Here is a 14,054-nt window from a genome sequence, read left to right as displayed (position 1 = left end):
TGAATTTTTGGTTAAAAAATATTTTAAACTCAGCCATTGCGACGTCATTTCCRGTGMCCCYACCGAAAAAAAGTGTTTTCGCGTTGACAGCAGAACTTATAAACGGTGGGGGTTTTTCTGTTGAAAAAATAGAGTCTTTTAGTGAATACTTAAAACTAGAAATTGGACGAAGGAAAAAGAAAATAATTAAAATTTGGATTTTTAGCAACGTTTTTAGCAAGAACATTCAAATTTCGCTACAATTTGCACCACATTTTGGTTTCTTAAAATTCGATTTTATGAAAAAAACGAAAATCCTTCTCGTCCAAGTCCTTGTCAATAGTATCACGAAAACGTGTAGCAAATTTCATGAAAATCAGTTAAATAGTTTTCGAAAAATCTTGACAACCGACTTTAGAAAAGGCGTTTTGAGAAAAACGCGTTTAAAGATTTGAGTGCTGGTATAAGAGCCATTAAAGAGTGAAACTTCCCAAGACTCTATCTTTAAAACTACTACTCCTATCGAATTCAAAATTGAATACAATATTCTAGATGAGTTGTAGAATTGAAAAAAAAAAAATAAAAATAAAAAAATTTTTTTTAAAGTCCCAAACCCATGTAACTCCTTAAGAACATGATTTTACGAATCGAGAATCTCTTGATCAACTTATTAAATTATTATCTTACGTATACGCCGTTTTTCAAATTGATCGTAAAATTGATACTTTTGACACGATTATTATCGGACGAATTTCAATCGATGACCTTCTTCTTCTTCTTCTTCTTTTTCTTCTTAGGTAGGTACGATAATAATTACGTCAGACAAATATTTCAAGGGCCTTAAAAGGACGACGAGATATTAAAAAGAAGACGAATCGATCTTTCACGGCGTTTCAAGTTCGTTTAATTATTTTCAATCTTTTTCTTATTACCATCGTAAGTTAAAAAACAAAAATCTTTTCATATACAACGGGGCAAACAAGAAATAATAATACGTATCTTTCCCTCGTTCAAATTATTCAAAAACGTTGAAGGGCCAATATCGTAAACAAATTATATGCGAATCGAAGACTAACATTTAATATCAAGGATTTTTTATTTTTGAAACACAATGACCTTGTATCATCTTTGTTTTATGGCCATTTAAAAATCCCAATGATTCTAATAACGATTTCTTTATTGTGAAACAGTTAAAACCTGATTTCGATGAAGCAACTATGTTTTAACGGAATATCGATATCGATACTCATTATGCAAATTGTGACCTTGGGATGTAGATAATAGCTCATCTTTTATATTTTTCTTTATAGTGACGTAATACTCTCTCTCTCTCTCTCATACACGTATTTTTAATCAATTTTTTTGTTAAATCCAAAATTACAAAATAAAAAGAAATATTTCTCTTTTCTTTTTACGAAAATTTATAAATTAATTATCGCTTATAAAATATTCCCACGTTCAAAAACTTGGAAAAGTAGAAAATCCGTACGAAAGATGGGCCAGACGAAGAAGAGAAAGAAGGGTACGCGTATATTTTAAAAAATATATTTTACAGACTTTTTCTCTCTTTTATTTTCTTCTCTTCTTCAATGATCGCACAACACAAGTCGCCGACAGTCCTCGCGAGTTATGCAATTACCTTCAATCGATTATTTCGACATAAATTCTCGATGAATAACTCATTTTCTGCCTCTTCAAAGTCCCAAGCGTGGCCAAACCGATTAAATATGACAATTCAAGTTAATTATGCGCGTACGAAAATTGTTTTTGCGTAAACAAAAAAGAAATATTAAAAATCGGCGCAACGATTGTCAAAAAAGAAAAAAAAAAAAGCACCAATCTAACACGATTAGAAAAAAAATATCTTTTCGTTCCGTATATATAGATATATATATTTATTCTATTCTATTATACTATATTTAAAACAAAAATATATATATAGATATATATAACTTGTATTGAATAATATATTTGTTAATTTTTAATGTTATACTTTCGATTGAGAATTGTATATAATTCGTATAAAATTAATATTGAATTTATTTCATATAAAACCAAATCCATATTTTTGATGTATGTATATAATAATCTATAAATAAACAAATCTATCTATCTATAGTAATCTTTCTTTCTTTCTTTTCTTATAAGGATAATTTGAATTCGATATATAATAACTTACAACAAAAGATACATATATATATGAACGAAAGGATGTAGTAAAAAAAAAAATAAGAAAAAAAAGTAGAAAAGTATTATACCACAATATCATTCGCATCGATAATGGATGAAGAAAAAAAAATGATTATGGAAGAGATCCTTTCATCTTTTCGGCTTGTTAGGCTCAAAGATGAGGAGGTGTTTTCACGCATAAAGCTTGAAGGCTATGCGACGTATTATAGCCCGAAGCAGTGTTACTCAAATCGAAAGTTCTTCGCTAAATAATCTTCTTAAATTCCTATGGTGAGAGAGAGAGAGGATGAGATAGCAAGCGTATTATTGCACAGAAGTCTTCCTCTAAAAATGTGATAAGCCACGGATGCGCGTAATTTATTCTTTCCTTTAACAATAAACTGATGCCTTTCTTCATCTTTAATGGTGTTTTTGTTTATCATTCTTTAGATTTAAATGAATTCAAGGATAGTTAAGTTTACTTAATAACGATAGAACTAACTAATTCGAAAGTTCAACGATTAAGCTATTCAACTTTTTCAAGCGAAATAATTAATTAAAATGAAGAAAAATATAATAAAACGACGATGAGAAATTTCGAATAGATAAGAAATACCGAAAAAAAAAAAAACAAAATAAGGGAGAAATAAAAAAAAACATATATATATATATATATTTATAAGTTTGTTGAAATCGAAAATAAAATGGTGTTTAGGAAAAATTAATGTTCATATGATATCGTCGTTAATGTTATAATTATAATGCAAATTTATTAAAAAATTCGTCGGAAGACGAATTTTAGTATTTTAATTATGTTCTTATGTAAAGTGCAATAAACGAAATAAAAAGGAAGATACAAATAAAAAGAAAAAAAAGAAAAAAAGGAACACTCTCAAGCAATGTATACGCGCGCGTAACATTAACATATTATAAATAAGCAATTTTTACAGGTTGACATTCGAAAAATTTCCTTTTTCTATTTTTAATATTCTTCCTCGTCATCTCACTTTAGGTATAATAGCTTGTTAACACATGTTTAATTCCGCGTTTTTAAAAGTTATCTTACGTGATATCATCGGCTTTTAATAGAATTCAATCTTTTTCGATTGTAACCCCTTAACTCCCTCCCGCCTCCCACCCCCCAATCGAACGAAAAGAAAGAAGAAGAAAAAACACAACAAAAATCGAAGATATTTTCTAACATCTGCAAGATTATATTGTCTTACGTTTTTCGTTCATATTAAAAAATCCAAACACGAGTTGCACGTTTAATTTAGCAAACAAACGTCGTCCTAGTTTAATGTCTTACATTCTTACGTCCCTCGATCATGCTAATTCGTTATGATGTCACTCTTCCAATATATAATCGATAAAAATAAAATAAAATAAAATAAAATGAAAGTAAACTATGCCCGTGTGCAATTGTTATAATTAAAATCAATAGAAAAAATAACGCTCATCATTTTGTCGCAAACGAAATGTGAACGAGATAATAATAAAATAATAAAGATAAAACAATGTTGTGTTCACGCGACGAAATTTTATTGAACTGAACTAGGAGTAACCGATGTTGTTCAACCATCTAGCAAGCAAGCTAGTGTCAAATGATCCTCGAATGGTTTTTCGAGTTTCCTCGAATCGTTCGCGACTATTCGGAAACAGTCGTCAAATTTTGAAGGCACGGTGTTTGACAGTACGTATGGTGGGAGGAAGGGTTTGACTTAAGGTGGGGATTTTCGATTATGATATTAGCCTTTCGTATAAGTTTTATAGATGACGTTTTTGCTTAGCTGGATTCCTATATAAAGCGGACGATTTCAACCAAATGACAATTCAGAACAGTTCGAAGCTTCTTCGAGACGCATCTTATAAATTCGTCGAAATTCTATAACTAAATTGATCTCAACATGAGCCGATTGGTGAGTTTAATAAGTGTGAAAACAAAAATATACTTGGTGTTTTATGAAAAAAAAAAAAAAAGAGAGAAAAATTATAATTACCGTGGATAAATACGTACTTTTGTCTAAAAATAAATAACCTGGAAAAGAAAACGAAGCAAAAAATGGAAGGGGGAAAAAAAAATGCACGTAATTAACCAATCATTCGTGGTCATTTGTTAGTATACCTATCGTCGATTGCACCTTTCAAACGTGGCTTAGAAAACATTACAAAATCTTCGATCTTTTTGTTCTTTCTTCTTTTTCTCTCTTTTTTTCTTCTTTTTTTCTTCTTCTTTTTTTTTTTTTTTGTCGCAACAACATCTCGAGTTCTCGTCTTATTCTCTTGTCTAACCAACATAAGAATAAAAATCCGTCTAGAAGAGAGAAACTGCGAATCCCTCATTAATATTCATAACTCGTGAACACGCGTATACGAATGTTCCTTTTTAATTTTTATATTATTCGCAATTCTTTCACGTTCGTACACAGAACATTTCTCGTACGAACGAAATGACATATTTACGATCGTGTGGTATAATGTGTATCGTGAAAAAAAAAAAAAAGAAAAAAACAAATAAAAATAAAATAAATTATATATATATATATATATATTTACAAAAAATGTTACACGTGGTGAAATTTCACTTCGATCAGAAAAATGATAATTTCAAAATGCCTATTCAATGTGAATGTGTGTGTGTGTATATGTATGTATGTTCGTGTTTGTGTTTCAGGTAATCGTCTTGTTCGCCCTCGTCTCGGTGGCATTGGCTGTCCCAGCTACTGAAAATGAAGTAATAGAAATCGTAAAACAAAGGGTGGCCGAACCAGCCCCAGATGGTAGCTACAGTTACGAATACGAGACAGCTAATGGCATTCATGTATCTGAAGAAGCACAAGTTAGAACCCAGGGTGAAGAGCTTTTGAAACAGGTCACTGGAACCTTCACGTATACTTCTCCAGATGGTACTCCAGTCCATGTTACTTACACTGCTGATGCCAATGGATTCCATCCTGAGGGTGCACACTTACCAGTTCCACCAGAAATACCAGCACATATCCAGAGGGCTCTTGAATACATCGCCACTCACCCACAAGAAAATGTTGAAAATTGATAATTTTGTTTTAAACAGATGATCTCCCATCTTCTTCTTCTACTTCTACTTCTATTTCTATTTCTATTTCTACTTCTACTTCTTCTACTTCTTCCTTTTCATCTTTTTCTATTCTTTTTCTTGTCCTTTTATTTCTTCTTACTCTTTGTCTTTCTCTTACTCGTTCATTTCTCTTCTTTAACAACTTTGCCTAACTTATGTTAATTTTCACATTGGATATATCAAAGATATATATATATAGAAAGTTTTATACTAAAGATATATACGATGTCTTATTAAGATACTTCATCGATCAATGCTTTTGGAAATGATCTAACGTATGTCGAAATGACATAACGCATGTAACTAATTTTTTGAAACAATATTGAGATGATGTATCCAGCGTAGAAAGCTCAGAAGTAGGGCAAGGTGTGTTATTGTAAATAAAGTCGTTTTTGTACACGCAAATGATTGACTTATTTTTTTCGTACCTAATCTTGTAATACGTAATAGTGAATCGTCTTCTTTAGTATCCTTGGATTTCATAACATCCGACGTCCAGCTAAATTTGAAAACGAATCAATAAAATACGAATGATTAAATTAATTACTTTCGTTTGTCAAGAATAATTTTGACTGACTAATCAATTGGTTTATAAATATTATTCGATATATTTGCGTATGTATTAATGCATAAACAAATATTTTCATTGGTATAAATCATGAATTTAATTCGAGTAGATTTATGGAGAAGTATATCGAACGAGAATGATATTGTTTAAGTTTTAAAGGAATCATTATCGTTCGATCACGAACGAGCAAATAGAAATAATTGAATTAGCTATTGAATTAGCATAGTAATTTTTCTCTCTCATCCTCTTTCTCTTTCTCTCTCTCTCTCTCTCTCTCCTTCGTGAAAGGTATAACTTAATAACGAATGAACAAACGAGAAATTAAAATACATTTTACATTATATTATGTAATATTCGTTTAAAAGTCAACGTCATTGTCGCGATAACTTTGAAAATTAACAACGAAATTTTGCATAACGATGTACACGTAATAATTCTAAAGCAAAAGAAAAGAAAAGAAAAGAAAAAGAAAAAGTGAACAAAATTCAACGCCCGTAATTTCTACGTTACATATTATAAATAATCATCATCATGTATTCGGGAATTATATAACAAAAGATTACACATATATATTCATACGAAAAATAGTTAAACTTTCAAAATTTCGTCAGTCTACATATACATCTTAGAATGATTATTATATAAATTGAGTCATAATTCGTATCGAAAAAATATATAAAATAGCCAGGTAACATAGTTAGCCTACGGAGTCCGATGATCGATTTATTCCCTTATTTAATAATTTATATATCATTATTCACAATCAGAGAGAAATAATACAACAAAATTATTTCTTTATTTATCCTCGATCTGTGTTATAAAAAATATAAATAAAATCACAAATGATTATAATTAATCATATTTTATCAATTTCTATACAAACTTTCATTTCTTATCGATAAAACTTTTTCACATACCTACGCACATATACATATATAATTATATATATATATATATATATATTTGTGTGTATATATATTATATATAAAAGTTCTCAACAAATGCTTATTTAAATTTACATAAAAGGAATCTCGCGTGATCAGACGTCTCATCTAACGTCTAACATAACTTTAAAATACTATGATTCAGAATCGTTTATTCGGAAGCACTCGGTTAGGACGATTAACATTGGCATTGATAACAGCATTTTGACTGTAAGTGGATTGTTGCTTCGGCTGTTGTTGTTGATGCAGTTGAGGGGGATTTGGTTGTTCGCTGGTCGAAGGTTGTTTTGCAATCCAATCAAGAGCTCGTTGAATAGCCGGTGGGATAGGTGGTGGGGTTGGGATATGAGTACCAGATACTTGAGTACCAAACTCATCGGCGGTCCAGCTCATGGCAATGGGTGTTCCATCGGGTGCATTGTACTGCACCGAGCCCTGAATCAACTGAGTTTCGTCTGGTGTACCAGCATATTTCCTGCTACCACTTTCTTTCTGAAGAATTCCACCCTCGGTCTCGTATGCGAACGAGTAATGACCTCGAGTATCCCCAAGGTCGCGTGATTCGCTTACCACCTTTTCGGGTACTCGAAAGTATTCTTGACCGTGGGCAAAACCAACGATCGCGATCATTAGCTAAAACGAAAAATTAACGAATAATATATGAGAACAATTAAAATTGATTTATTTATTTATTTGATTGGAAATTATTCTTCGTGAAAAAAAAAGATGCAACGTGTTATATGCTCGTTTATATGGGTGGAGGAGGAAAACAATGAAATTTTGTTCGTAAAAAGGAATGATTTTAAATTGGAATCATTTATTCCATTTAAGAGGTTATCATGTCTATTATAAATACACTAACGGTGCATTTACGAGTACATTAAATCTTAATTTATTGACTGAAGAAACGTAAAAGCCTATCGGCAATAAGTTTGAACATCCTTGCAGTTGTGAAAAAATCTTTCGTTCGTATTTAACAGTAAAAACATCTTGAAACTTTGACGATATCTTGTAAACGTCCGATTCGGTTATTACTGAAATATTGATACGATTTCAAATTGATAATAATATTTCAATAAATAAATATTAATAATATGTGAGAAATAGTTATGTACATATTTCATACATATGTGTACATACATGTGTATGAAGATTAGATCCAACAGAAAATCGAAAGCGAGTACACACAAGGATGTTCAAAGATACATATATATATATATATATACACACACGCCTACATGTTCTGTAAATCTTCTAACATACCTTTCCCCAACGAAAGGTCAGGGCAAAATGAATGTGTTAGTCGATAGGTCATGATACCCATTACAATCTCAACTGGTAAAAGGTAACCGAGAATAACTGAACGTTAATATTTACACGTTACACGTGCATTGTCTTTTTTAAATACCTTCGCTTCAACCATCGTCCCACTCTAAAAGCCTCTCAAGAATTCCTTGAGAAAGCATCTTAAAAATCCTTTGTCATTCAAATTTCAATCTTACTCGATTCTTTTACTAGCCAATAAAATTAATAATAATAATAATAATTATTATTAATATTATTATTATTATTAATTTCATCACATGTCGAGTTGTCGAGTATTATCAACCAATGGAATGTGTTTTCTAATTAATTTTCTTTCATTTTTTTTTTGGACGAATATATATTGTAACTTTCGATTTTTTGTATTTTCGAATTTCGTATTAGTGTTACAAAAGTCACCTGGCTACTTGGTTAAATGGATCGGTAAGTCTTCGACAATAATTATGCAATGATCGTAAATATTATTCACGCTTTCAAGATGTCCACAGGCAATATAAGCGCGGTTTATCAATCGAACCGGTAAATACGCAAAGTTGAACGTTCTCGAGGAATACGATTTTTATATCATTATAGATTTTATTGATTTTATTGTCCAATCAATGTGCAATAAATCGTTTATCTGAGAAATTATTAAAAAAAAATGTATTATTTTCTTTATTGTAATAAAATAATCTTAACACGTGTTAACTGTTATCTTAAATAATCGTAAAATTTAATCTGTAAACTTCCAGTTAGAATAAATATGCAATATAAACATTGAATAAAAATAAAACAAGAATTAGAAATATGATAATAAAAATGAATTCTAATATACATATATTGTCCAATAAATTCTCAATAGAAAAGAACGTTCATCTGAAATTATTATAAAAATTCATTCAATCATTTATTCTCTAATAAAAAAAAAATAATTTTCAACCTGTCCATTGATATAGAAAATATTTCAATATCTAATTGTAAAACAATCCTACGATTAAACCTAAAAAAAAAAAAAAAGAAAAAACAAAAAACTCACAAAAAGTAATAATATACGATAAACGCGAAATAAAAAGAAAAAAAAAAAAGAAAAAATAAATAACAAGTAAATGTGTAAAACGATAATGAAATATTAATTAGAGAACGAAAGTTTCTGACTGAATGAATAAAATATTAGAAGTTAAAAGGAAGAGGAAAAGATTAAAAAAAAAAAACAAAAAACAAAATAAATAATAATGATGATAATGATGACGATGAAGAAGAAGAAGAAGAAGATAAAGAAGAAGAAGAAGAAGAAGAAGACTCACCAAGGAGCGCATGTTGGCCGGCACGACGTCTGTTTTGCGGATAATAGAAGAATGGTGTAAGGTGGCCTGGTCACGAGAAAGTGAGGATGCCTCGGGTGGCAAAGGTAAAGGAGATTAAACAGGTAATAGAATAATAATAAGAAGAATAAGAAGAAGAAGAAATATAAGAATATAAGAATAATGAAAATAAGTCGAAACACGAGAAGAAAGTAGCGTCACATATAGATCGTTCCTTTCCCGATGGTTGCCGGCGTGAAGTTCGCGAGCAACTCTTGGACTGTTGGGGGCAGAGCCGACCTTTATACCGGCGAGAAGCAACACATGCTGAGATCTTGCATTTATATAACCCGGGAAAGTTTATTTCGGCAGACGCCAACGCTTCTTGTTCCCTTCAAAAAATAATACGAATGATCCCAATAAACAAAAACAAAAAGGAAAACGAAAATAAAAAGAAAAAAGAAAGAGAAAAAAAATACAACTCGTCCTCTTCCTTTCTACATTACTCTATTCTCTCGAAAGTAATTGTCTATCATTTTTTTTTTTTTTTGGGAAGTAAAAATTTACAAAACAAAAATATATATGATAAAAAAAGTTAAATGATTTACGAACAAAAATACAGTAGCCCCATTTTACTTTGTATTCTTTCTCTATCTTTTTCGAAAATAATAATTGTCTATTATTTTAGAATGGGAAAAAGAAAAAAAAATGATTTGAAAGAATAATCAACGAAATAAATAAATCGATAAAGAGGAAAGGATGGATCATCGATTGAATCATTCGAGGAAGAAGAATAAGAAATAGATAAGAGATCAATGTAGAAATTATACATACCATGACATTTCAATTCGGAAAAGAAGAAGAAAAAAAAAAGAAACGATTTTTTAACAACTCCATTCGAAATTTCAACTTCCGTTTAAAATCACGTTTCAAAAGATGCGTTTACCTACCCGCCACGTGTTGTGATTTTTCGTGATTACTTAACTCAGGCCAACGATCGCTCCTTTTACTTACGTAATAAGCCAAGATGATTATTACTCTTGCAGTGAATGCAAGATCATCATCTTCTTCTTCTTCTTCTTCTTCTTCTTCATCATCTTCTTTTTCTTCATCGTCGTCGTCGTCGTCGTTTTTTTCAACTTCATCAACTTCAATATTTTTTCTTCCTCTTATTCTTTTTCTTACTTGCTTTCTTTCTTAACGTTTCTCGTTTTCAAACATTCTTACCTTTCCCGTAGAACGACGATCCGTACGGTAGATTGACAAACTCGGTTCTGAGTTTTTGAAGGAGTCGTCTTGCCTTTTCAAAGTAAGCATAGTCGTTTGATGGCCATCTCGAGAGTATTATTTTCTTACGCAACGCGATTTATTCTCTTGACATAATAAATCTATCCAAAAAGAAAAAAAAAAGGAATTTCTCTATTAAGAGACTATCGAAACGTTGTTTCAATAACAACTCGTCGTTAAAAAAGAGAAGAAACAAGAAAAAAAAAGAAGAAGAAAATACCTAACTCCTCCTCGGTTATCGTATTTTACTCGAATGACCTACGACTTGTAAATCATAAATTTAATCGTCGTGTTTAATCTTTTATTACAAATAAATTTTTTCTCATTATTCGAATTTCTCGACGAAATATTATATATATATATATATATATATACGTAATCGCGACTCGTAAACACACGAACGATTTATTTCGTTAGAACATCCATCTAATTTATTTTATAGATCTATCAATTAAATACTATGACAGTTTTTTTTTATTTTTTGAATTAATTACGCATAATATTATATTGATTTACCAGTATTATATCTCACAGGTGATTGCCGTATAATGTCAAATGCAAACGAGTTCGTGTAAACGCGTTACATTGGTAACACCATCGAAGAGGAAAAAATGTATTATTCGTTGTTGTTCCTTTTAAAATAACGAAAATTACTGTCATAAATAGTAAGACTTTATCGATCAAAATTTGACTGTGTTTTTTTATATGTGTAAACGTTGAGTAACGTTCTTCCGTACGTTTCGAACGCATCTTGTTTCCTCTTTAAAAATATCTCTACCTGTATAAACTTTCGAAAAAAGAAAATAACTATTCTTATTATTTCACTATATTTCGTAATCACCTAAATCTAAATATACAAATGACTTCTAGATCGATGAAATTGTGAAAGTCGAAATAAATCATTCGAAAAGAAATTGAATGTTTTTTCTACTTTTTTATTTTTTTTTTTTATAGGTAACTGTCAAGAAAATATGTATAACGATTAATGTTGATGATATAATGTGATTGTCGTTAATTTAATAATAATATACTTCTATATTATTATATACGCGTAAATAAGAGCGCATATCTAACAATCATTTTTTTGTTTTCTTCAAATATATTTTTCTCTAGTGGAGAAATAATGAGATTGAGAAAATTAAATGATTTTGTATTGATCATTTAAATAAAAAGTTACATTAAGTCATCTATATCTCAACTTCCTAGTAAAGAATCAAACGTTATTGATGACGCTTTCTCTTCGTTAGCCATTTATGATTCATTGTACCTTTCTATCGATCGACCTTTAACATATTTGCAATTTAAATCGTCGTTTGCTTTTATAAGAGCCAGCCCTCGCCGATAGTTACGAATGCACTCGTAATTCATATTATCTTCGTCCTACGTCAATAAGTTATTACCGAATTAAAATAATAATGTTTTTCCATCTATGCTGTAATATCGAACGAATTTATTTAACGAATTTCATACTCCTATAATTAAAATACTAAATTTACTCTATATCGGATGAAATATTTCTAATCGTATCATTTTTCAAATGTAACAAAAATAAATCTAATTTAATTCGATATAGAATTAAAAAAAAAGATATCGATCATATAAAGTTGTTACATTTTATTTAAGTATTATTTTTATTTTTTTGTGAAATAAGATAGATGTGAATTGTTAAAAAACATATTTTGTTAATTTAATATCGTTAATCGGGATACACGAGTATCCTGTATACTTGAGAATATACAAGAGTACCATTCGTATTCCAGATTAAAACTTTATTCCGATCTTTAACCGAAAGGTTGTGCCTTTCAATGTAGCTGTTGCTTATTAAAGGATAATGACACCGCAGTGTCTTTCTAGATACCATTTACTAGTCTTCCGTGGGAATAGAACTGTTCGTGTTCAAAGTCCTTGGCCCAATGATCCTACATCGTACTAAGTTTCAAAGAAATTGCATTCGATTAGGCGCACATATAAATTTATACCTGTCTTCGCTTCATGTTATTTTTTTTTTATCTTTCTTTTTTTCTTTCTTTCTTTCTTTTTTAATCTTCAAGATTTAAATCTATGTGAACGGCGTGATCTATAGTGTTAAACAAAATTAAACACGGTTAATTACGATGCGACTGATATTTCAACGTAAAAACTTTGTTAAATATTTATTAAATAAATCTTGATAAGTAATATCGAATCCTTAAAAATTATACACATAGTATATATTTTTATTTTATTTTTTAATACAAATGTTAATGTCATAATAAATTATAATGCGTTTTAATCAACATTTTACACGTGTCGGTTATGCGATGTATATCGTGTTGCCTATTTCAAAGGGCATATTACTGCACGTGACGAACAGATGCATGTGAACATTCGTGTATATTTGGTTGCCCTTACCCAGGCACATATATTCACATACAGGGTCTTTCGCCTAACTCGACCATCTAAAATATTTCGTTTATTTCTCGCAAATATTTGTCAAAAAATGTCAGTACGCGTTTGAAAGACGGTAAATGAAAAAAAACAAATGCAAATCGACATGTAAGACACTTATACAAGCAAAAAATCTTCTCATGTACAAGGGACAACATTTCACAATTTTCTCGATAAAGGTCACTTGAAAATCAACATATTGCACATCGTTGGATTCATTTTTTTATAAGCTATAAGAATATTCTAGTATAAATATGTGGTCTTATTTGAAAAAAATACGATGACCTTGATATTTCGAAACAAACGATCTTTAAACAAAATTCTGTTCCATCACTATCTCGGCGCCTTTGAATAGAATATTTTTTCCCCCTGACATTTTTTTCTATCGTACGAAATAAACGTGATATTTTAGGTAGTCGAGTTAAACGAAAGACCCTGTACATATAATATAATCGTGCAACGAGTGTGTATGCAGTTATATATTTAATTTGAATATTTATATTATATTATAAATAGATATTTTTTATTAACTTATATATATATGGACTTATATTATTCATAGAAGTCTATAGAATACATTGAGAATCGAAATATTTATAATTTGTTCCTAAAAATTAAAAAAAATAATATTTTTTATCGGTAATCTATATAGATTGTTATGCCATTGCAATTATTTGTATAATAATTTTTTCTCAAGCATATTTTATAAACTTTTATGACGTCGTACAATTTCTAAGAGTCTATAGATTTATGCTATTAAAATATATCTGAAGAATGCAAACGATTTGCCCGCGGGACATAGCCTTGACTCCGGGGACATTTCATTTTTTACCAAATTATTCGATAAATGTAAATGTTTCATTTGATTATTTTAAAAAAAAAAAACAATGTGTCAGAAAGACCAAAAGAAAGTGAATAATAATTAAACATATAAATAAATTTAGATCGAATTTAGCACATCCATTCACCTGGTAGTACTT

The 14,054-nt window shown here is 29.8% G+C and overlaps 2 protein-coding genes across 2 annotated transcripts; one reads left to right on the top strand and one right to left on the bottom strand.

Moving 5' to 3' along the window:
• The first annotated feature begins 4,801 nt into the window (after positions 1-4,801).
• LOC106793516 (endocuticle structural glycoprotein SgAbd-8-like) lies at positions 4,802-5,203 on the top strand. The gene has a single exon (XM_014760517.1). It carries the CDS (start codon positions 4,802-4,804, stop codon positions 5,201-5,203), a length of 402 nt encoding a protein of 133 aa, XP_014616003.1.
• A 1,598-nt stretch (positions 5,204-6,801) lies between these two features.
• Positions 6,802-9,695, bottom strand: LOC106793529 (endocuticle structural glycoprotein SgAbd-4-like). Its single transcript, XM_014760531.1, has 2 exons — positions 9,364-9,695; positions 6,802-7,390 (listed from the first exon to the last, which is right to left on the bottom strand). The coding sequence occupies exons 1-2, from the start codon at positions 9,373-9,375 to the stop codon at positions 6,899-6,901; spliced, it is 504 nt and encodes a 167-aa protein (XP_014616017.1). The 5' UTR covers positions 9,376-9,695; the 3' UTR covers positions 6,802-6,898.
• Between the last annotated feature and the right edge of the window lie 4,359 nt (positions 9,696-14,054).

The sequence above is a fragment of the Polistes canadensis genome, unplaced genomic scaffold (genome assembly GCF_001313835.1).
Source record: "Polistes canadensis isolate GaletaPanama2010 unplaced genomic scaffold, ASM131383v1 scaffold_15, whole genome shotgun sequence".
Classification (NCBI taxonomy): domain Eukaryota; kingdom Metazoa; phylum Arthropoda; class Insecta; order Hymenoptera; family Vespidae; genus Polistes; species Polistes canadensis.
The sequence above is the reverse complement of the archived record's forward strand: the minus strand, read 5'-3'. Positions and strand labels throughout refer to the sequence as shown.

Excerpts from the sequence above, each read along its gene's own strand:
- LOC106793516 (XM_014760517.1), top strand. The coding sequence starts at position 4,802 with ATGTTCGTGTTTGTGTTTCAGGTAATCGTCTTGTTCGCCCTCGTCTCG.